This window comes from Schistocerca nitens, chromosome 2, assembly GCF_023898315.1.
Source record: "Schistocerca nitens isolate TAMUIC-IGC-003100 chromosome 2, iqSchNite1.1, whole genome shotgun sequence".
Lineage (NCBI taxonomy): Eukaryota > Metazoa > Arthropoda > Insecta > Orthoptera > Acrididae > Schistocerca > Schistocerca nitens.
In genome coordinates this window covers 723,396,687-723,420,195 of record NC_064615.1, presented here as the reverse complement: position 1 = coordinate 723,420,195, position 23,509 = coordinate 723,396,687, and the positions used below count along the sequence as shown (strand labels likewise).

Genomic DNA, 23,509 nt, shown 5'->3' with positions numbered 1-23,509 from the left:
CTTCTGCCAGTATTCTATTGTTGTGTCTGCTTACAAATTCATATTTCTAGAAAATATTTTTGATATGAAACTATTGACTTTTAATCATTGTATGATCATAGTTAATGTTCTTTGTTCTTTTTCATTTTCTAGTGGGTTTTTAATATTTTAGATCACAAATCTGAGACTGATCGTATAGTATTTGAAGATCCTGATCCTGAAACAGGATTCATTTTGCTTCCCGATTTAAAATGGGATACCAAGCAAATTGAAGACTTGTACCTAGTGGCAATTGTTAGAAAATCTGGCATTCTCTCATTACGTGATTTGACAAGTGAACATTTACCACTTCTGAAAAATATAAAGGAAAAGGGAACGGTAAGTTTCTGAAGAACAGTATGAAACAATGTAATTTACTCTCAACAATAACGTCTTTTAAAAAGCTGCTTTCCCATCAATCTGTTTCAGAATGTCATAAAGGATAAGTATAAAATTCCTGAGACGCAACTACGTATTTATCTTCACTATCAACCATCATTTTATCATCTTCATGTGCATTTTACAAATTTGCAATATGATGCCCCAGGTATGTGAAAATGGTAGTGGGAAATTGATAATTGTTGCTTATGTATATTTTGCACTTACTTTGTCTGTGCACTCTCAGTCCATCTGGCAGTGTCAAAACATATGAAACAGAGACACCAATTACAGGAGTGTCTCGTGGGTGGGACTTACTGTATGTGGTATCCCTCCATTGTTGGCATCTTGATAGTATGGGATGTAGTGCTTATAGTGCTTGGGAAGAGGAAATAATGTGAATCGTTCAGAGATGGAAGTAATTATCCTTAGCCACACAAGAAATTTTGTGCCCAGAAACGTGTGTGTGTGTGTGTGTTTTAAGAAACATTGTGGCAGTTCTGTAACATTAATTCACTGTTAATTTCTTATAGTTTTGGTGTGCAGCTTGGTATTTACCTTGCCTCCCCAACAATGTACAGCAATGCCGGCGTGGCTGCAGCGGCTATTCTCTCTTCGTGCTGACTCTGTCTCTGACAAGGTCCATTTAAAAATGCAAGTCCTCACCGCATCGGGATGTGGAGATTAGAACGTAACTTGGTTGGAGAATGAAAACATGCGACTTCTGCACATTATAACTTAATTGACAATATTGGGAGAGTGCAAGTACATATGTCTTTATCTCACCAATTCAAAATGCTATGCGCCAAAATTAGTGAAAAAACAATTGAGATACAAAAAAATTGGTAGTATAGCTTTCAATTTTCTTTCGGCTTACTCATCTAATCACACCTTCCTACGGTGTCTTTGCCGCTTGGGGACGGAGTGAATATTTATTTATATGTGTAGGCCATCTAAAGAACTTACATGTACTCTCACACAAGGCATGGAAACAGCTCCACATAACGTGGATCAGGTCATCCAACATGACTTGTGGTAGCACCTTCCATTGCTGGACAAATTCAGTCTGATGGTTAGCAGAGCTAGTCAATGCATTTAGTCAGGTCTCTCTCAATGCTTGCTGTTATGTACGTGGTACTTGTTGACAAGGCCAGCCCTATGTTGTCTTTATTCCCTATCAGATGAAACCCAGATCTATATGCACCATAGAAAAGGTATCACGTGCCGCTGCAGGTTGTCATCTCTACAGACCGCTACCATTATCGCCCCGTTACAAAAAATGTGCTATAGCATATTTGCTCTTAAGTAAATACCATCCCAGACAAGAACACTGGTTTGTCTTTGATATTACAGCCTTGTTAATATTTCAAGATCATACCTGTTGAACAGTCAATGAAATTTCTCATCAAAACTGAAGGTTGCAGTACATGGGTCAGCTGTGCTCCATGATGTCATCAAGCTGGCAATCGTCCCTATTCCAAGTGTGTATAGGAATTAGGTGTTTTGGGCAGTAACAAACTAAGTATATGGTAATCACAATATCCATGGGTGTACTGCCGGTCTAGTGTCCAACGGGCACAATATTTCGGCGATCATACATGTCGCCATCATCAGGTGAACTGACGGACTGAGCTCCTGTGAACGTGCTGGCACGGAGATCTGTACGCTATGGCTGCTCATAGGGAACTGGGTTTGGTCGCGGCGGCGGCCGATTTAAATACCCTCTGCCCGCGGCGTGCTCCTTCCGCCGTCCGCACCTCGCGCCACGGTCGCGCAGTGGAACAGATTGCGACAGTGTCTCAGATGACGTCTGTGTGATGATGGCTCTGTCCGCCGTGGTAGTCACAACTATACGTTTGCTCGATTTACTCTTAATTAACCCAATCACTGGTTCCCAAGCCTTGCTAAGATTATAGCCAAAGTCACGGTTTATGAAGTCTTAATTGGTGCGAATTTCGATGGCCTCTCTAACGATGCTGTCCCAGTATCTCGACGTCTGTACCAGAATCCTCGTGTGTTCATACTCCATAGCGTGATTTTCCGACAAACAATGTTCAGCGACCACTGACTTGCTCGGATACGTCAGTCGAGTGTGCCTCTGGTATTCACGGCATCGATCATCGACGGTACGCATCGTCTGACCAATATACGACTTGCCACATTGACACGGAATCTGGTACACGCCGGCCTTCCTTAAACCGAGGTCGTCTTTGGCGCTCCCCACCAGTGCACGAGTTTTATTCGGAGCACAAAACACAGTTCCGACCTGGTGTTTCTTCAAAATGCGGGCGATTTTCCCCGAGAGTGTGCCTGTATATGGAATAAATGCAGTTCCTACCTCCTCCCTCATGATTGCATCCATCTCACAGGTTGGGCGGAGTGCACGTTGAATGTGCCACTCTGAGTACCCATTTTTTCGAAATACAGTTCTCAGATGTTCCAAATCCTGGGGTAGGTTCTCTGCGTCAGAGATAGTGCACTCCCTATGTACTAGAGTTTTAAGTACCCTATTCCTCTGTGAAGGGTGGTGGCTGCCATGATTGCAAAACCTTCTTCTAAACCTCATAATAATTCTAAAACCTAGTGTTTAAATGCATAACTATTCACCTATCATAGCCACTAGATTTTGCAGGATGTAAATGCATTTTTGATAAAGACATGTTCAGATGATCCTGCTTGACAGACAATAAATCTGTTTCCTTTGCCAGTCAGCCCTTTCAAACTACTATCACCTTTTGAACTTTGTAAAGTGATTTTGATTTGAGCCAGCTCTCTTAGAGATAAATAGTAGGGCTATGATGATTTTCTTTTCTTATGGTGAGCATTTATCTGAGAAAAGGAGTTCTAGCTGCTAAAAATGTCAGATCTCTCAATCAGAATTCATTGTTGCATTTCCTGTATGTGAGTCGTGAAGATTGCAGAATTTTTCCACTCAACTGATTGCCCCTTGTGAAAGCAGTTTTGTCTTTTAATACATCTGCTACGCATTTCCTTGTAGAAACTGACCATCATAAAGTTCTTTTATAATATGATGAATGAAGTCTTTGTGGAAACTGTCAAAGTCAGTGGCAGTTGTTCGTTTACTAATATCTTTCCTCAGAGATTCAAACTTCATTTCTTGACCCTCTACCCATGCTTCTGCATGTATTCTCTGTACTGTTGTGAGTAAAAACCAACATGCCTTTGCTGTTGCAGTCAACGATCAGCTCTTCTGCTACTATCTTCAAGTTGCAAAGAAATTTTTATATCTTGTTTGGGTCAGTGTATGTTGTAACTCATTCATCTTAATTCAAAAACAATAGTAATTGTACTACACAATGAATATTGCAGCTCTCTACACAGACATAACACTTCCATACACCAAACACATAAGCAAATGATGCATAGCACCGAAGTTTCAGACCCGTGCCAGCAGCTCCATAAATAAAGTAGAGTGTTGCCACATGACTCTGTTAACAGTTACCTGTTACACACTGTTGTGATACTACTGGAACAACATCTGTGGCAAAAATGACTCTGTGGCAACAGGATATGCTTACAGTTAACAGAGCCCATGTGTCCATTTCAGATGCACTCTATAACTGGGCCATATCTTCATCCTCAGCGATCTTTTCAAAAGAAATTTGTATCATCTTTATTTTGTTGAAAGACTGTTGTAAGGAACTTTCATGACTTGCTAGTAAACCCAATTTGGAAGAATCTGTTCTCTTCAGATTTGTTGATCAGGGTTTTTCTCCGTTATATAATTACCTTTGTTTTTCTGCACCACCTTGATATTTCCATATCACTTGTAGCTGTTCTCTTTGATTATTATAAAAGTAGAGTCCAGAGTGTGTTCTTTAGATTTCCCATCACATGATCCTCTGGAAAAAGCAACATGAAAGACCTCCTCAAGGAACATCCTCATTCATTTCTTGTAGTGGTTAACTTCAGCGCGCATAATACATTATGAGGCTCTGCTTCTACCTGACCAGTCAGTCGACTGAGGCTCATTCATTTGCTAGCATATGCATCTGAAATAGAGCAGATGAAAAATTTGATATGCAACAGTCACCCTTCGCAACTGATCTCTTCTTGTGCTCTACAGTTTTCACTGGCACTACTCAAAATGGAAAATTCCCAAGTGTAAATAAAAGATCGTGATGGAATTTAGTGGGTGTGTAAAGGGTTCAAAGTAATGCAGTGCTTAGTTTTTTGTTTTTGCCCTATTTCACTTTAAAAGGGTAGAGCACACAATGAAAGGTAATTTGGCCTATTATGTTTAGAGGGAATATCTTTGAAATGACGATGTTTAAAAAAAATTGTTTCTTGTAAAAATCGAAACATAATTAACATTCTTGAAAACAGCTTTTGTAATGATTTGAAATTTTCTGTAATACCCAACACTGTTTATTAATTTTGATAAATCAAAACTTTTCGTTTAATATGGCTGGTTCCTGAAATACCATTTTTTTGAAAAATTGGCTGTACACGATGTACTGTTAGAGTATTTTAACATACGTAATTAAAATATCTAAATGTTCATTATTATTCTGTTATTTGTTTCACTTATTTTTGTTTAATGTTTTGAGTTACTATTTTACATTTTTCAATTTGTGTTTTTTGTTTACTTTTTTAGTTTACTATTTCCGATACATGTCTTTTTGTTAACTAAAATAGTTAGTAACTCATAATTATGGTAGAAAATCATTAGAGTAATGATCATCTGTAAAGAAATGCTTAAAAATGTTTTCAACCAATGGAAACTCCAGGTAGGAATATCAACAATGTTGGAAAAGTTAGATTACTACTTACCAAGAAGATTACATGGTAAATTGCAGACAGGCACAGTTAAGACACTGACATACAAACCTTTCAGTCACAGCTTTCATCAGAAAAAGAGAAACAAACACCATTCATTCACACAAGCAAGCAGACCTGAAGCACTCATGACTGCCAACTCCAGCAGCTCGGGTCAAAATGCAGCAATCGTGTGGGATGGAAGCAGCTATCTGCAAGGGTCAGGGAAGGGGAAGGGGTAGGGTTAGCAGTGTATGGGTGTATGTGGGGGGAGGGGGGGGATGTGCAGGGACTAGAATGTGCAGGCATAGGAGAGAGAGGAAGCCATGGAGGCCCACATCAAACCATTCAAATGACTGACAATCCAAAACAGCAACAAAAAGGGTAGGTTGAACTTTGGTTGCACGATAAATCATTCAAATCTAAAGGCTGGAAATTCAATTAAATACCTGTGAATTACTTTTACAAACAACTTAAATTGGAAGGAATGCATAAAAAATGTTGTGGTGAAGGCTAACCGAAGACTGCATTTTGTTGGCAGGACACTTAGAAAATGTAATGGATAGACTGCCTACACTACGCTTGACCGTCCTCTGTAGCACGGTGTGGGATCCTTAGCGGATAGGATTGATGGAGTACATTGAGAGAGTTCAAAAAAGGGCAGCACATTTTGTATTACAGCTAAATAAGGGAGAGAGTGTCACTGACATGATGCTGGATTTGTGGTGGACATCATTAAAACAAAAGACTTTTTCTTTGTAGCGGAATCTTTGCACGAAATTTCAATCACCACATTTCTCTTCCGAATGCGAAAATATATTGTTGATGCAGACCTGCATACGGTGAAAAGATAACCATAAAATAACGGAAATCAGAGCTTGCACCGAAAGATATGGGTATTCATTTTTTCCGCACTCAGTATGAGATTGGAATAATAGAGAATTATTGTGAAGGAGGTTCAATGAACTCTCTGCCAGGCACTTAAATGTGATTTACAGTGTGTCCATATAGATGTAGATGTCTTGAAGGGTGGCCCTGTGGAGGAAATGTTTAGAGCAATAAATATATACATAAAACTTTACATGTTCCACAACATTAGTACCCTCAAAGGCGAACTTCGCTTGATTGTTCCAATCGGTGTGAGGATAATCAAATATTCAGTGTCGTGCCCTGCTGATATGGATAAACTACTTCGTCCGGAAGTTATTTAGTGAGCACAAAACATACCAACATATCAAATGGTGAAGGGTAATCTATGCTTCTAATGAAAGGACAAATTCTAGTCTTAACTATAAAGTTTATTTGAAAACAAACTCATCACTCAATATGAGCAATAAATGAGCTGAAAACTGTCCAGCGGATGTGCAGCATCAGTATGTTGTGGGGCAGGGAAAGGTGGGCAAGCGCATCAGCAGAGGGTGGGAGACAAGAATGGGGACTATGATACGATGGGAGGGGGGGGGGGGGCGGCGGCAACTGTTGGGTGGAGGGCATGGGAACGGCATGTTGCCATTGGTTGAGGCCGGGACAATTGTGGGAGTGGAAAATGTGTTGTAAAAATAACTCCCAACTGCACAGTTCAGAAAAGCTGATGGTGAAGCAAAGGATGCAGATGGCTCGAGTAGTAAAACAGCCATTGAAATAGAGCTTGTTATGTTTGGCTGTGTGTTGTTGGTCTACTTTGCTCTTGGCCACAGTTTGATGGTGGCTGTTCTGGTGGACAGCTGGTTGGTAGTCATAACAATATAAAAAGCTTTGCAATGATTGCAGCAGAGCTGGTAAATGACGTGGCTGCTTTCACAGGTGGCCTGCCCCCTGATGGGGTAGGATAAACCTGTGACAGGACTGTAATAGGAAGTGCTGGGTGGGTGGATTGGGCAGGTTTTGCACCTGGGTCTTCCACGCTTGGAGTGAAGGGAGCATTGGTGATGTGAAGGGGGAATAGGCAAGGGAAATCTGTTTATGAACTAGTCCTGGGGTATAGTGCCTGTCTGTGAAGGCCTTGGTGAGACCCTCTGCAAACTGAGCAAGAGGGCTCTTGTCATTGTTGATACCCCATCCTTGGGTGACCAGGCTGTATGGGAGGGATTTTTTGGTGTGAAAGGGATGCCAGCTGTCGAAATGCAGGTATTGTTGGCGGTTGGTGGGTTTAATGTGGACAGAGGTGCAGAAGGAGCCATCAGAGAGGAGGTAGTTAATGTCTAGGAAGGTTGTGTGCCGTGTTGAGGAGGGCCAGGTGAACCTGTTGGGAGAGAAGGTTGTGAAGGAATGAAGATATAGTGTTCTGATCCTGAGTCTAATCATGAAGATATCATCTATGAACCTGAGCTAGACTGGGGTCTGGTGTTTTGGGAGGTTAGGAAGGTCTCCTCTTGATGGCCCATAAACAGGTTTGCATAGGAGGGTGCCATGCGGGTGCCTATGGCTGTGCCGCAAATTTGTTTGTATAACTTCCTTTCAAAGAATTGGATGTTGTAGGTTAGGATAAAGTTAATAACGTGTATGAGGAATGAGGTAGTGGGTTTTTAGCCTAAAGGACGTTGGGAAAGGTAATGTTTAGTAGCAGTAAGACCATGGACATGAGGGATGTAGGTATATAGGGAGGTGGCGTAAACAGTAATCAGTAGGGATCCAGGAGGTAAAAGGGCGGGGATGATGGAGAGTCGGTGAAGGAAGTGATTAGTGTCTTTGACGTGGGAGGCTAGATACGGGCAATTGCCCGGAGGTGTTGGTGAATGAGGGCCAAAATTCTGTCAGTGGGGGCGCAATAACCAACCACAGTGGGGCGTCCTGGATTGTTGGGTTTGTGGGTTTTGGGGAGCATGTAGAAGGTGAGTGGTCATGGTGTCATAGAGGTGAGAAGGTAAACAGTTTATAGGTGGAGGAGCTGTATAATTGGCAGAGGTCTTCTGCCAGGTAGTCACTGCAATTCATAACAGTGGTCGAATCTTTGTCCCACGTACTATTTCTTAAATGCTGCCTAAACTTTGGAATCCCTCCAAATGACCAACGCTCGTTTCGTAATAACCTTCACCTTTTCAGATTCTGCCAGTCCCTGACCCTCAAAAACCTGGTACTGCAAAATACATCTCTGTGGCTTGGGCATTCCCTTAACTGACTCTGTTCTCTCCGCAAAATACTGCCACTGTGCGGTCCCTGCTTCATGCATTACATATCTGAAACTGAATCATTTGCTCTCCAGCATTTGGTGGAGCATTCCAGATGCAACCTCCACAAGTTATCCAACCTGCTGACATCCCATTTTCGCCTCAGGGCACAATTATCCAACACCAATCCTACCCCAGTGTTCCTTCTTGTCCACCCCTTGTAGCACTAAAAACCCTGCCTAGCTGACCTTTTCAACTTTCCACATCCCTCAAAACTCCCTATCAACATCCCACCACACCCAGAGCAAAAACATTCCCGTAACACTGTTGTTAACCTTTCTGCCAAAACCTTCAACTCTACAGAAGTTCGTCCTATCCAAAGGCCTCACCTTTAGCCCTACACCCAAATTTACCATGCTGGACTTGTCAGACCTAACTCTTCTTCTCCCGATCCCTGCAATGGAGCAATTCTTTCACACCATCCCCAAGTGAAGCCACCCTAATTCCACTGTTGAATCCTGCATCTTCCACTTCATACCCTCATCAAACTGTGATCCTCCCACCAAACCACCTGCTGGTCACCTCCAACTTAGCTTCACCATCCTTTCCCAGGTCCCTTCCTCAGAACACCAATCTTTCAGTAGAAGAAAGAGTAGCCATACACAACCTCAAAACAAATCCAGACCTAATTGTCCTTTAACCGCAGACAAAGGTTCCACCAGTGTTGTTCCAAATCACAGTGACTACCTGGTAGAAGGCCTCTGCCAATTAACTAACTCCTCCACCTACAAGTCCGCCGCTTGTGGTCTTGTGGTAGTGTTCTTGTTTCCCGAGCATGGGGTCCTGGGTTCAATTCCTGCCGGGGTCAGGGATTTTCACCTGCCTCGAATGACTGGGTGTTATTGTGTCGTCTTCATCATCATCATCATTCATCCCCTTTACGGTCAGAGGAAGGCAATGGCAAACCACCTCCATTAGGACCTTGCCGAGTAGGGCGGTGCGGGTCTCCCACATCGTTCCCCTGTGCTCTGTCAAGAAGCATGGGACTTCATTTCCATTTTTTTCCACCTACAAACTGCTATAGTGGTCTCATTCCACAGGTAGAACAGAACCAGCAATACCTGCTTAAAGCCCTTGGCCCTTCCCAGAACCTTTCCCCTGAATCAATTTCCCTTCTCAACATTATGACACCCAGCACACACACCTTCTGCATGCTCCCCAAAATCCACAAACCGAACAATCCTGGATGCCCCATTGTGGCTGGTTATTGTGCCCCCATTGAAAGAATTTTGGCCTTCATTGACCAACATCTCCAACCAATAGCCCATAATCTAGCCTCCCACATCAAAAATACCAACCACTTCCTTCACCAAATTTCCACCATTCCCCCCACCCCCACCCCCCCCCCACCCCCCACCATACTCGTCATCGTTGATCTCACCTCCCTGCACACTAACACCCCTTATGCCCAAGGTCTTACTGGTATTGAACACTACCTTTCCCAACATGCTTGTTCACCAAACCCATTATGTCATTTCTCATACACATTAATAACTTTATCGTAACCCACAGCTACTTTGCCTTTGAAGGGAAGGCATACAAGCAAAACCATGACACAGTCATGGGCACTCACATGGCACCCTCCTGTGCCAGCTTGTTTATAGGCCACCTAGAGGAGGGAGACCTTTCTAAACTCTAAAAATTCCAAACTCCTAGTCTGTATCAGGTTCATTGAAGATATCCTTATGATCTCGACCCAAGGCCTAGATGCCCTATTTTTTTTGTTCCTTCACAACCTCAACACCTCTCCCAACATCTTCGCATGGTCTTCCTCAACCCAGCACGCCACCTTACTATACGCTGACCACCTCCTCTCTGGCGACCCCATCTGCACCTCTGGCACAGTACCTGCATTTCGACAGCTGGCATTCCTTTCACACCGAAAAATCCCTCCCATACCGCCTGGCCTCCTTGGGATAATGTATCTGCAATGACAAAAAACCCTTGCTCAGTATTCTAAGGGTCTCACCAAGGCCTTCACAGTCATGCACTATCCCCCATACCTTGTCAGCAAACAGATCTCCCATCCCATTTTTCCCTAACACCCCTAGTCCTTCCATCACCCCCAAGAACCAGCCACAAAGGATTGTCCTCTTAATCATCCAGTACAACCCCATACTGGAACAGCCCTTTGCCAGGGCTTTGATTACCTGTCCTCATGCCCTGAAAGGCGGGATGTCCTAATGGAGATTCTTCCCACCACTCTGTAAGTGTTCAGTCACCCACCCAACCTTCACAACATCCTAGTCAATCCCTATGCTACTCCCAGTGTGCGATTTGCAGGGGGGGATGGGGGGGATTCCCCCCCCCTCCCCCTCTGCATCAGACCATCCCCTCCTCTGGTGTTAGTTTATGCATCCCAACCTGGGATGTTTATTTCCCACGCACTGGAGTAAAACTTTACATATAATTTAAATTTGTGGAGCCGACCACTGAAAGCTTTTAATAAGTCTTACTATTAATTTTCAGTTTTCTGTCATCAGAGTAAGTACAGCTTTTCACAAATGTGCCTCTACTTTTTGAATTCCCCTCGTATACCTGTATGTAGATGATTTTGTAAATAACCTTTACCTATAATGTACTTTTTAAAGATATAACAAGGGATGGCTTTTCTGATAGTGCATACGTGTGAATAGTGAGTTTCGGCATTAACATCTATTTGTAAATAGCTGTATACTTCTACTAACCCCCTAAGACATCCCCCCCCACTGGTAAAAGCACAAATCACACCCTGGCTACTCCCAATCCCAGTACCAATCCCTTGCGACAAGGATTGTATCTCTCTTGAAGTCCCAGGTGCAGAATATGCCCAATCCAGTCACCCAGCGCTTCCTATTCCAGTCCTGTCACAGGTTTATACTACCCCATGAAGGCCCAGGTCACCTTCGAAAGCAGCTATATCATTTACCAGCTCTGCTGCAATCATTCCAAAGCTTTTTATGTTGGTATGACAACCAATCAGCTGTAAAGTAGACCACCATGTAGCACAACATGCAGCTGAACATAACAATGACTGCTTCACTGCCTGAGCCATCTGGATCCTTCTCTCCACCAGCAACTTTTCTGAACGGCACAGATGGGAGTTATCCTTGCATCACATTCTGTGTTCCCGTAATTATCACGGCCTCGACCCATAGTAACATACTGTCCCCACAACCTCCATCCGACGGTTTACTTACACTCTGTGCTGATGCACCTGCCCACCTTTCCCCACTGCTCTCCTTTTTATTCAGTTTTTTCCACCTCCCTACTCCACAACCTACTAACGGTGTGCCTATTGGCATTATAGTCCCTGCACGCTCCGCTAGACTCTGCTCCTCTCCTGCCCCCACCCATACACTGCTATCCCTTCCCCTCCCCCACCCCCTCTAGATTGCTGCTTCCATCCCATGTGATAGTTGCTTTCTGGCCTGAGCTGCTGGAGTGGGCGAGAAACTACTCCAGAGCCTGATGAGATCCATTACACCATGCGTCATCATCTGTGCCCTGAAGCGATAGGACAGCTCCCCTTGTTTCGCTCCCAGTATAGTTTCAGGCACTACCGTTCCATCCTTGACAATTTCATTCTACAGGAGGTGGCAATACAGGAGTCATTCTTACGCTGAAACCATTTGGTTTCTGTGTTTTTTGACCTCGAAAAAGCATGACACTACTTGGAGGTACAACATCCTTTGCCAACTTCATGAGTGGGGATTATGTGGACACCTGCCACTTCTAATCCAATCCTTTCTCGACGACAGACATTTTCGTTATCGCATTGGCGATGCCATGTCTGACTGCTATGTTCAGGAGAATGGTGTCCCCAGGCCAGTGTCCTCAGTGTCACAATGTTTGCCATCGCTATCAATGGCATTTCCTCAGCAATCAAATGCTCTTTGTTTCTGGGATTACTTTGTAATCTTCTACTCTTCCTCTGATGTTACATCGACGACGAAGCGGCTACAGCTGACCATTAGGAGGCTGGAAACCTGGGCGTGGACAACTGGTTTTCGGTTCTCACCTGAGAAGACTGCGTGTGTCAATTTTAACCGTGCTTGACGGAGTTTTAACCAACCAGTTGCTACAATGGGGGACACTTGTAGGAAAGGAGCCTACTCACGCCTTATAAAATTCTCATCAGTCTTTCCATTGTGTGCCAGCCTAGTCCACTGTAACTAGCTCTGACGTCATAAATGTTGCGCAATACTTTAAAAATCAAGTAAATAACCTGAAACGATTCTAGCATGTCAGGAGTAATACTAAATCAATATGTGTTGAATGTCAGTTCAATAACTGTAACCATTTTCGAAATTTGGACGTTTTTCTGTAAAAATCATTGGCGCAACAGAAAAGAGCTAGAAACTTAAAAATTTATATTTAGATTCCTTTTTCATAATAATTTAGTAGAAACAGTATTCTGGATCTCACAAATTAAAATTTTAGTTGAAATTCATGATTTTCTGGTTTTTGTCTTAAAAATTATGGAAGCAAGATAGATTAAGTAGGTGAATAAATAAGGCTAGGATGTTTAAATTTAAGTAGAAGGGAGATCCGCTATAATCATAAAGATGTGAGAAGTTTCAATTGAATAACTATAAAACTATAGTGATAGCGTATCTCCAAAGGGCAAGTTCAGAGCTCTTCTACTGCGTGCAGTGTAATTAAATTAATTCTCTCGCCCAAAATATTTGACTTAGCCACGTCAGACTTTTATTATGATTACTTACCTGTGTGCTGATTGCACATTTAAATTGAGAGCTTCATCGGCCATCAGCAAAGGAAGCAATGATTTATTCGATAACTTAAAGTGGTGCATTACTAGCCCAGCGGCTAGTCGGGAGAGCCGATTTGATCAGGCGTTCCCTTATCCGTCCGCACCGCGGCTTTATATATAAGAACGCTGCGCGAGGAAGAAAGGCCCCAGTTCTCTCCAGACACTGATTAGCACACCATCTGTGCCAGGAGTCGCGTCGCATCGATATCATTGCTATAAACAGCCTCGGATGCCGTAATAAGTTACTCGGGATACGCGTAACCATGTAATCGTTTTCGAGTGAAGTGTTAATTCTGGGATGACATTAATGATCTATCTTCAGTTTGCGTATGTCGTATTTTCATGTGCCGCCGCGGGACAAACATTCTACCATTATTTAGCGTGGCGTTTGATGAACATTATCATCAAATTATGGCGAGCATTCACTTAAACATTTAATTTGGACAGTTATAGTTGCATCAGCGCATTAGACTCTGAACTGATCTGGTAGTTGGATTGTGTGGATTCTTTTTTTTTTTTTTGGTCTGTGACTTTCAGAATTTAGTGAACATTTTAGACAGAATCGTTTTTGATTCTGAATCCCAGACAATCTCCTAATTCCTCAGTGCTATAAGCTGTAGCTATAAGTGTATTTCTCAGCTGAAGTGGGCACTAGGAATTCTAATTACAGGCTTCACGTTTTGTTAATCACTTTCTGGTTGCCAATATTGTAGTTAGAAAGCCAGTGTTGAGAACGGCAAACAACAGCATTAAATAAATAAAAAATAGGAACATTTATTCTACAATTAATTCCACCGGCCACCCCCACATATGATTAATCGACCGGGAAATGCATCGCATCTACATTACAAAACATGCTACATTTAATATAACAAAATCATTCCACCCACCGCCTCACACACTGTTTTATGTTTTCAATACACTGTGCGTTTTTTGGTTTTAATTTTTGACTCAAAATTAACTTGGCTTCCGCACTTGAAAGACCTATGGACAAGGGGCTTCCAGTCATTGAATATTTTGAAATGCCTTTGTGGAAAAACGTGGGGAGCCGACAGATCCCGCCTCCTGCAGTTGCATAGGGCATTTGTTCGATCACGCTTAGATTATGGCAGCGTGGTCTACGGATCGGCCGGTCCTTCCTACCTCTGGCTGTTAGATGCTGTCCACCATGATGGCATTAGGATATCGACTCGAGCCTTTTGGACCAGCCCAGTTAAGAGTCTGTGGGCAGAGGCTGGTGAAGCACCACTCTGGATTTGGTAATATATCCTTTTGGCTCAACAGGCACTGAAAATCTCATTGTCCCCTCAGTCCTCGACATTTAGTTCAGTGGTCCAACCCACCTGTGAATGTCTGTTCAGGAATCAGCCCCATGCGACCCAGCCTTTCGGTATACATGCTATTGACTATGTCAAAGATCTGGATCTCTCAGGCATCAAAATACACAGCCAGGGATGGAATGCATTGCCCCCTTGGCCTCTTCAGAGGCCCACTGTGACTTTCAGCTCTACACAGTACAAGAAAAGTGGTACTCCAGATTTTGTTTTTATAACTTTGTTTTCGTCTGTTTTAAGTACGTACCACAGTTTTATCATTATTTATACAGACGGATCCCAGCAGGAGAATGCTCTAGGTTGTTCTGCTGTTTTCTCTGATAGGGTTTTTAAATTGCATCTTCCAGAACAATTTACAAATTATGATGTGGAGTTATATGGCATTCTGATGGCACCGGAGAGGGTTCACAGGCATGACTGTATAAGGTTTCTTGTCTGTTCCGAGTCTCTTAGTGCACTGCAAGCACTTCACCAAATGTATCCAGTAGACCCGCTGATTCAGCTCATCCATGACTCCTTGCAGTGGCTCCAACACTGTGGCAAGAAAGTGATCTTTTGCTGGGTACCTGGCCCGCCACATAGGGATACAGGACAAAGAAATAGCCAACAAAGCCACCAAGGAATCATGTTGGGATAGTGCTGTCCATCAGTGTCCCATCCCATTGCGTGCTACCATCTTATTTTCTGACAGATGCATCGTGCTTCAGTGGGAGACTGAATGGTTGAAGGTGATGGACAACAAACTGCGGTCGCTTAAATTGACCACAAAGGCTCGGTGGACTTCATATCAGCCACGCTGCTGGAAGGAGGTACTGCTTACTAGACTGTGCATTGGGTGTAGCCCTTTAACACATGGCTTCCTCCTCATGTGGGGGGGATCCACCACTCTGTGAAGTTTGTGACATGCCACTTTCAGTTCAGCGTATTGTGGCTACTTGTGCCCTATATACTGATATTAGGGCAGCCCTCAGTCTCACTGGAGATCTAATCATCATCCTCGCAGATGCCAATACCTGTGTTACACGTGTGGTGAAATTTTGTGAACTGTCATGTCTCATCTCTAAATTAGTGGGGAAAGGCGGCACACTTTAATACATTATAAACTCCTGCACATGTGGGGACAGCGTGCTGTCTTTGTGTGTGTTGTTTTTTTTTTTTTATCCCTCTTTTTCTGATGATGCCTGACATCAAAAGGTTTGTGTGTCAGTGTCTCTTAATTGTGCCTGTCTGCAGCTTACCATGTAAGTACAAAGAAGGGCAGCTCGTATGTATTATCGCGAAATAGGGGAGATAGTGCCACAGACATGATACGTGGCGTGGCAATCATTAAAACAAAGGCGTTTTTCATTGCGACGGGATCTTCTCATGAAATTTCAATGGCCAGTTTTCTCCTCTGATTGCGAGAACATTCTGTTGCCACCCACTTACATAGGGAGAAATCATCATCACACTAAAATAATAGAAATTGGGGCTCGCACAGAAAAATTTAAGTGCTCGTTTTTCCCGTGTGCAGTTCGAGAGTGGAACTGTAAAGACACAGCTTGAAGGTGGTTCATTGAACCCCCTGCCAGGCACTTAATTGTGAATAGCAGCATAACCACGTAGATGTAGAATCTTTACGCTAAGTTGAAATGTCTCTCTTTCCTACATTGTTAAAATTGTTTTTGTTGTTTTACACCATGCACATGAAGTGTATGAAAGTTCTTCACTGGTTGAACACGACGGACGACACAATGTAAAACAACATTCAGCAGGATTTGCAAATTGGGGCGGATGATCCTCTAAATATCCCAATTTGTGTCAAGCTTGTTTCAGTTGCCTTGGGAATTTTTGACAAAGAAATTTGATTATATATTAGTGACCAGCAATTATATGGTTTTCAAGAACACTTATTGCATTTCAACTTTTATATGAAACACATTTTTGTGTGTCATGGCTTCGTGAAATTGGATACAAATGAAAAAAACCATATTGCATTTTTTGACCCATCTACATACCTACCACATTTCATCAAGATTGGTTAATTTACACCTGGGAATGTGCCCTTGTCAGTGGGAAGTGGTCACAGATTGAATAGGATTCATCCGAGCCACTGAAGGACCCATACAAATTACTAATACTACCTCCATTTGTAGATGGACAGTAATTATTCCTGTCTTGAAATCTGGTGAAGATTGTGCAGTCCAATCAGTTAGCAGTGTGTTGCTCACACTCGGTGTATTGGAAAGTCTGTTAGAATGGACGGTCAGTAGCTTTGTGGGAACAATTAGGTAATGTACTACTTTATTTGCACAAAATGTATGTTTCATAGAAGTTGTATAACATCTATCATTGGCAAAGAAGGCACGAGGTAGGACCAGTGTGGACGGGTTTGGTGAAGTGTCTCCCATTGACAGTTACAAGGATGCCTATGCATGGAACTCCATCTCTGCCTTCTTTCAACTCCTGCACTCTTGCCTTTTTCCATACGTGCTGAGGGGGAGAACTAATTCTTGCAGGAGGACGATGTCACCAACCCGGATCCTACATTTGGGCATTTGATTTTGTGATACTTGCTGAAGAGCATGAGATAATCCTTAGTCAAATGCTTCCAGAAATCTTTTGCTGTTTTCTGATGGGGTCTGAAATATCTTGTCAAGTCTTTTAAGATACAAAATTGTTAAGGTTTTCATGGCCACTTGTTAACAAATTGCCTGTTGACTCCTGCCTCGTATTCTTCGGCTGACGTTAGATGATTTTTCTGACATTTTGTCTGCACAAATGGCTGACATTTTTAGTTTCACCCTTCATTGCTGGTGATGGACTGGAGCTGAGCTCACGGCCACAAAATATATGTACCTGGTGCGCCGATGTCAAAGGGCTTCTCCATGGTCATTTCCAGTGTGGTTCTCTTTCTGCCTGCTACAGTCATTCGCTGCACCACAGGAAGCCAGGATCTGTTTACCTTGAGGCTTTCTTCTTTCCTGTTGAAGCTATTCTCGTGTTTGTGTATTTCTATAGCTTCTCTGAACAAGCAGGTGTGATAGTTCTCTATAGCCAGAACTTCTGTATTCACGAATTTTACTATGTGGTCGGTCTCGCACAGCGTGTGCTCATCTGCAGCCCATTTCTCTACTTGCCCCAACCTGCAATGTCGCTTATGTTCTGTGTTCCTGGTGTTCGTGGATCGACCAGTCATTCCAACATAAACTTTTCCACATGTGCATGGTATGCGGTGTATTCTGCAAAGCCTTAACAGTTTTGTATTACGCCTCAGTGGGGAGGAGATGTGCACAGTGACCGACGGAAGAAGAAAGCATGATTGATGTCCTTTCTCGCCTTTCTGTTGCAGTGCTGGGCTGCAGATGAGATGTAAGTGCCTCTTGGCCACTGCCCAAGCACATTGTATCCATGACAGAATGGAACGACCTTTTCTTCATGATTGAATTCATACAACACGGAGAGACTTGGCATAGACAGGTGAGGAACTTTTGGACCTTTTCCATCAACCAAGTAGCAGAAACCATCAAGACGACGGACAAGATCGACAGCATCACCCACAAGAACATGCAGAACGAACTCGTGGGCTGCACTGAGCGACAGAAGAAAAAGTTTGCAAGATTCTGGAAGCAGACTGACAAGGTGATTCTTGACATGTCACGCACAGTGGCCAACCTCACTGAACAGCAATTGACCAAAGAGGAAGTGTCTTTCCTTCAGAATGGAGATAATTTCTCTATCATCCTGATAACTGTACCTATGGAGGACATTATTGCTAATACCGAAGCAGCCATTTTGACCCTTCCTTGTGAAAGAGCAGAGGAAATACGCACAAAAACAGCCAGGGTACTGCGCTGAGCAAACCCACCAGCTTGCAGCCTGAAGAAAGAAGAGGTACAAGCTATTAAAAATGTTAATGTCGGCAAGTGTGTTTTGGTACTGCCTGCCGATACAACCATCGTAATGAAGACCGAAGATTATTGGAAGATCTGGGACCTATTAGATCCGACAATGTACCAAAAAGTAAGCGCAGATCCAACACAGCTTATCACACGGAATACGAATCAGTTAATCAAGGTGTCATCTCTGCCAGAGGGCATACAGAGGAACCTGCGCAACACAGGAGCCCTACCACCTCGGCTTTATGAGTTACCTAAGATCCATAAGAATAATAATCCACTAAGACCAATTGTCAGCACTCCTTGGTTCACCAACATGTAAACTGATGAAACACTTGGCCTCTCTGCTCCAGCCACATGTGGGGAAGACAGACACATACATAAAGAAATGAAGACATTTCATTGAGTAGTTGAAAAACTAAAATTTGCACCAAATGACTTCCTGGTCAGCTCTGATGTTTCATTGTTTATGAAAGTGCCGCTCAGCGTGTCTCAGAGCACACCATTTCCATTTTCCCACAAGACATCACAAAGCTCTTTCATGCATGTCTCACCACGAACTATTTCATGTGAAATGGCAATTTCTACAAACAGCTGGAAGACATCACCATGGGTAGTCCTCCTAGTCCAGTGGTGGCCAACTTCTTCATGGAACATATCGAAGCACAAGCACTGGACTTGGCACATTGTAAACCTAAGGTGTGGTACAGATACGTCAATGATAGCTTTGTTGTGTGGAGCTACATTGAACAGCTCGGTGATTTCCTAACACCCTTGAACAGCTTCCATGCCAACCTAAAATTTACCTGGAAATAGATAAAGGACAAAAAAAAACTATCATTTCTAGATGTGCTAGTCACAAAGGACAGTGAAAACCTGGGACGCAGCATGTATCAAAAGCTGACACACAAGGACCAATACCTGCACATACTATCATATCACCACCTGAGCAAGAAAAGAGGCATGATTAATACGCTCATAACGTGAGCAAGATGAATATGTGAGCCACAGCACCTCAGGTGCAAAATACAACACTTGGAAATTGTTCTGAGGAGCAGTGGGTACTCCACAAGTTATATTAGAAGTAAAACCGAGCCAAACACTGGGCAAAGTGACAAATCAGAAAAAGAAATGTCAGGTACAGACTTTCTGCCATACATTCCCAGAGTGATGGACAGAATCAGACGTATATTGCGCAAACATGGCATAAAGACTATTTACAAATCGACGAAGGAGGTCAGTGTGTCTCAGATCAGCAAAAGAGAAAAGAGACCCACTTGCAATGTCGGGAATATACTGCATACTATGCACATGCGGAAAAGTTTGTTGGAATGACTGGACGCTCCATCAACACCAGGATCACAGAACATAAGTGACATTGCACGTTGGGGCAGGTGGAGAAATCTGCTGTGGCAGAGCACGCGCTCTATGAGACTGACCATGTAGTAAAATTTGCCGACACGGGTGTTCTGGCTGTGGGGAAGAACTATCACACCCACTTATTCAGAGAAGCTATAGAAATACATAAACATGAGAATAGCATCAAGAAGAAAGCGACAAGGTAAACAGATCCTGGCTTCCTGTGCTGCAGTGAATGACTGTCGCAGGTAGAAAGAGAACTGCCCTTGTATGTTGGTGCACCAGGTACATATAGTTTGCGGCTGCGAGCTCAGCACCAGTCCTCCACCAGCAATGGAGGGTGAAACAGTGACAGTGCCAGCCATTCGTGCAAGCGAAACGTCAGAAAAATGATCAGACGAACATTGGCCGAAGAGTTCGAGGCAGAAGCCAACGGGCAGTTTGTCTTTTAAGATAGATAGCTCTGGTCTTGTTGGCATTGTCATTACGTCTCTCCTCCATGAGAAAGGATGTTGGAGTAAGTACTTCATTGTCAATTTGCAATTTGAGAGGTGGGCCTTGAGTTCATTGCAGCTTAGATATTAAAGAGCACAGTCTGTAGCCCTTCTTTGCCCATACTGGAGCACCCGATTGCTTTTTGGAGACGTCTTTTGGTTGAGCCTACCACTCTCTCCCAGAATCCTCCCTCAAGCTGCACATGGAGCTATAAGCTTACAATTTAAGCCTTATTGAGGATGATATTGGTGGATTTTATCACCATTCTGTTATTTCTTTGTTGGCTGTGTGGAATGTTTGAGCCTTGTCACTGTAGATAATGCCATATCTACCAATAAATCTTCGTAGTGCCAATGACATTTACTTGTTGATGTGTTGTTGACTAGATCTAGATAAACGGTTCTAGTCACAGCACAGGTAAACAGTACAATATAGCATTCAGTTGCAATATTTCCTACTTTAGCATGCAGTGGCCATGCAAAATCAATACTAGTCATTTGGAAGGGTCTCTGCAGTGTTACCAAGTCAGCTGGGAGCTCCTGTTTCTGGACTGTCAACGTCGCATGCTATTTTTGATGGAAGGCAGCAACGAATAACCTTCTTTATCATGCAATGGGCATATAGTATTTAGGAGGAGGGACTAAGCTTTGAAAACACAGTTCTGACTTCAAGATAATGTAAATGAATGTTAGTATGTTGTATTAAAAGCACTGTGACCTGATGGTTTTCATCCGGATAAGTGGATTTCATTGGTTTCTGGCAAATCAATAGGTTCGAGATACTCATTTGGCCAGTGAGGCAGGGCTGTTGCGAAAGCCAAGATGGACCGTACCCCCATCTGTCCATTGTGTTTAAGGTATGAGGCATTCTTTCTATTAACAGATCATCCACAGGATTCTCTCTGCCTGGAAAATGGCTCCACTGAGATGTGGAGGTAATGCACGAGTTTCAATTATAGCGGTTACCCGTTAACCAAGCAAGTTTCGCCATGGAGTAAGTCCAAAGAGTTGCTTTACTTATGTCTGAGATGGTTGACTTCTGCAATAGTAACAAAGATGTCATGTTCCCATAAATGCTACCGACAGTTCCAGTTGCGGCAACATAATCTTCTTCCCTCCTGCTAGTCGGCTACACACCCATTATTTACAGTACACCTGACGTAAAAGACCACACCGTATGTTCGCTCTGAGGCATCACAAAAAACAAGGGTGCAAGTGCTTCCCTCTTTAAAGTTTGTGATGCATCTTGGTACCTAAATGTGTATAGGCTTGGAAGGGCTTATATTTTGCTTCATATTCTCTGCGATTATGGCCACTATACCAAAGAAATCTCGTCATTTCTCTGTCATCTAGATGCAGAACTAATTGCAAAAAAGGCCTGGGTAGTATCTGCTATGACAGCAAAATGTTGCATTCGAAAACGTAAGAGTGCTGCAGTTCCTTCAGGAAGGAGGTCAGTCACTGTTTCCAAAATGTCATTGAGAGAAAGCCCTTCTCATTCAAAGATGCACTACTTGCGCTTCTCTCTCTCTCTCTCTCTCTCTCTCTATTGGCTATTCGATGAGACAAAAGGTTTTGTGATAGAACTAGTTTTATGTATTTTCTTTGAATGTAATGAAAGAATGGCTGCTGATTTATGTGAAGGCAGGCTAGTCTTCACTGATCTCAGTAGAATAGAAAGTGAGAAATTCCTCAAGAAGCACTGAGTCCCTCGCACTCATTGATTGATACTGATCGTCGCATATTTCTGTTGTTTATAAGTCCCAAAAGCTTCAAAATGTTGTCAAGTGCTTCTGTGAACAGCAGATTGACGAGGTTCATGACAGCTTGATTTACAAAAATCCTTGGGAAGCGTCTGCTAGGAATCCATCTGAATTTTGAAGGCAATAAAGCCAATGATGGGGCCACACATATCAGCGCAGTGTCCTTAACAATTTTGCAGTAGTGATCGGCTCCAGTTAGTAGCTCAGTGGGAAGATCATAGTATCCTTCTGCTGGAGTGGCCAGATGTAAATTATTAATGTGTTGCCTTTCGAACTCTTCAGGTACTGACCAATGTCTCAAAAATGTAAGAAAACTCTCAAATCGAAATCTGTAAAATGAGCATTGTTGCATGCGCTTTTCAATATTGAGTGGAACAGATGGCGAGAATGTGACATACTGAATGAAGACTTAGACATGGGCTGTAAGTGGGTGATTCACAACAATTTCCAGTTGTGCTGTTGAAGCTAGATTGGCTGTCACTATCTAAAATGCAGCGTGTAAGTGTACTTTAACTTGTGGGCCTTGGAATCTCATTGACTGGATTAGAATTGTGCCGTGCGGGATTAGCCGAGCAGTCTAAGGTGCTGCTGTCATTTAACTGTGCGGCTGGTCCTGGCGGAGGTTCGAGTCCTCCCTCGGGCATGGATGTGTGTGTTTGTCCTTAGGGTAATTAAGGTTAAGTAGTGTGTAAGCTTAGGGACTGATGACCTTAGCAGTTAAGTCCCATAAGATTTTTTTTAAAAAAAAGTAGAATTGTCTTCAGTGATGAGGCCCTCTTTGAAGTGAGCCCAATGACCAATGAAGAAGTGCCTAGAGATGCCCCAGGCAGTGGTGGGAGACCATCCTGTGTGTGACCTGCCATATGGCCTGACAAACAGGAGTCTGGGGTGCCATTTCTTTTCATAGCAGCACCCATTCGGTTGTCATCCACAGCACTCTTGCAACATAGCGGTACTTCAGCCACTTTGTTGCCCTCCAAAGCAAGCCATCCAGGGCTTACATTTCAGCAAGATAATGTCCAACCACACACACAGAGAATTTCTGCTGATTGTCTTCACACTTGCCAAACCCTGTCTTGGCCAGCAATGTTGCAAATCTCTCCCCAGTTGAGAACACTTAAGAGCATTAGGTGGGGCTGTCCAGTTAGCTTGGAATTTTGATGTTCTAACAGGACTGTTGGACAGAATTTGTCAAGATATCCCTCAGGAGGACATCCGACAACTCTGTCAATCAGTGCCAAGCCAAGTAACTGCTTGCACAAGGTCCAGAGGTGAACCAACTTATTACTGACTTTCTGCTCAATTTGTGAAGTTTTTTGTCATTAATAAATTGTCCATTTTTTCTGAAATTATAATCATCTGTGTGTCTGTGCATGTATATCACATCTACAGATTTCTGCCCCCTTCGAGTAATTCTTTTGTGCTCTGTTGTTTTTATTCCCCTGTAAAGTGTGTTAATAAGCTGTGCACACACCAGTTGCACAAAATATATTGGCAAAGAATCTTTAATGGTCTGCACATATTTTTTCTATCTTGTAAGTAGAATAAATGAAGAAAGGAGATACAATAATGGTAGCGTAGCAGCA

The 23,509-nt window shown here is 43.0% G+C and overlaps 1 protein-coding gene across 2 annotated transcripts in view; it reads left to right on the top strand.

Annotated features, from left to right (window-relative positions):
* LOC126236907 (m7GpppX diphosphatase) overlaps window positions 1-23,509 on the top strand; it is a 35,520-nt gene that overhangs the window by 9,813 nt on the left and 2,198 nt on the right. Inside the window, exons 3-4 of one of the 2 annotated variants that reach the window (XM_049946555.1) lie at window positions 133-357; window positions 448-565. The exons of the other annotated variant lie outside the window; for it this stretch is intronic. Of the exons in view, the coding sequence (XP_049802512.1) occupies window positions 133-357; window positions 448-565 (343 nt within the window). The remainder of the gene's footprint in view (window positions 1-132; window positions 358-447; window positions 566-23,509) is intronic. 2 annotated transcript variants of the gene reach the window in all.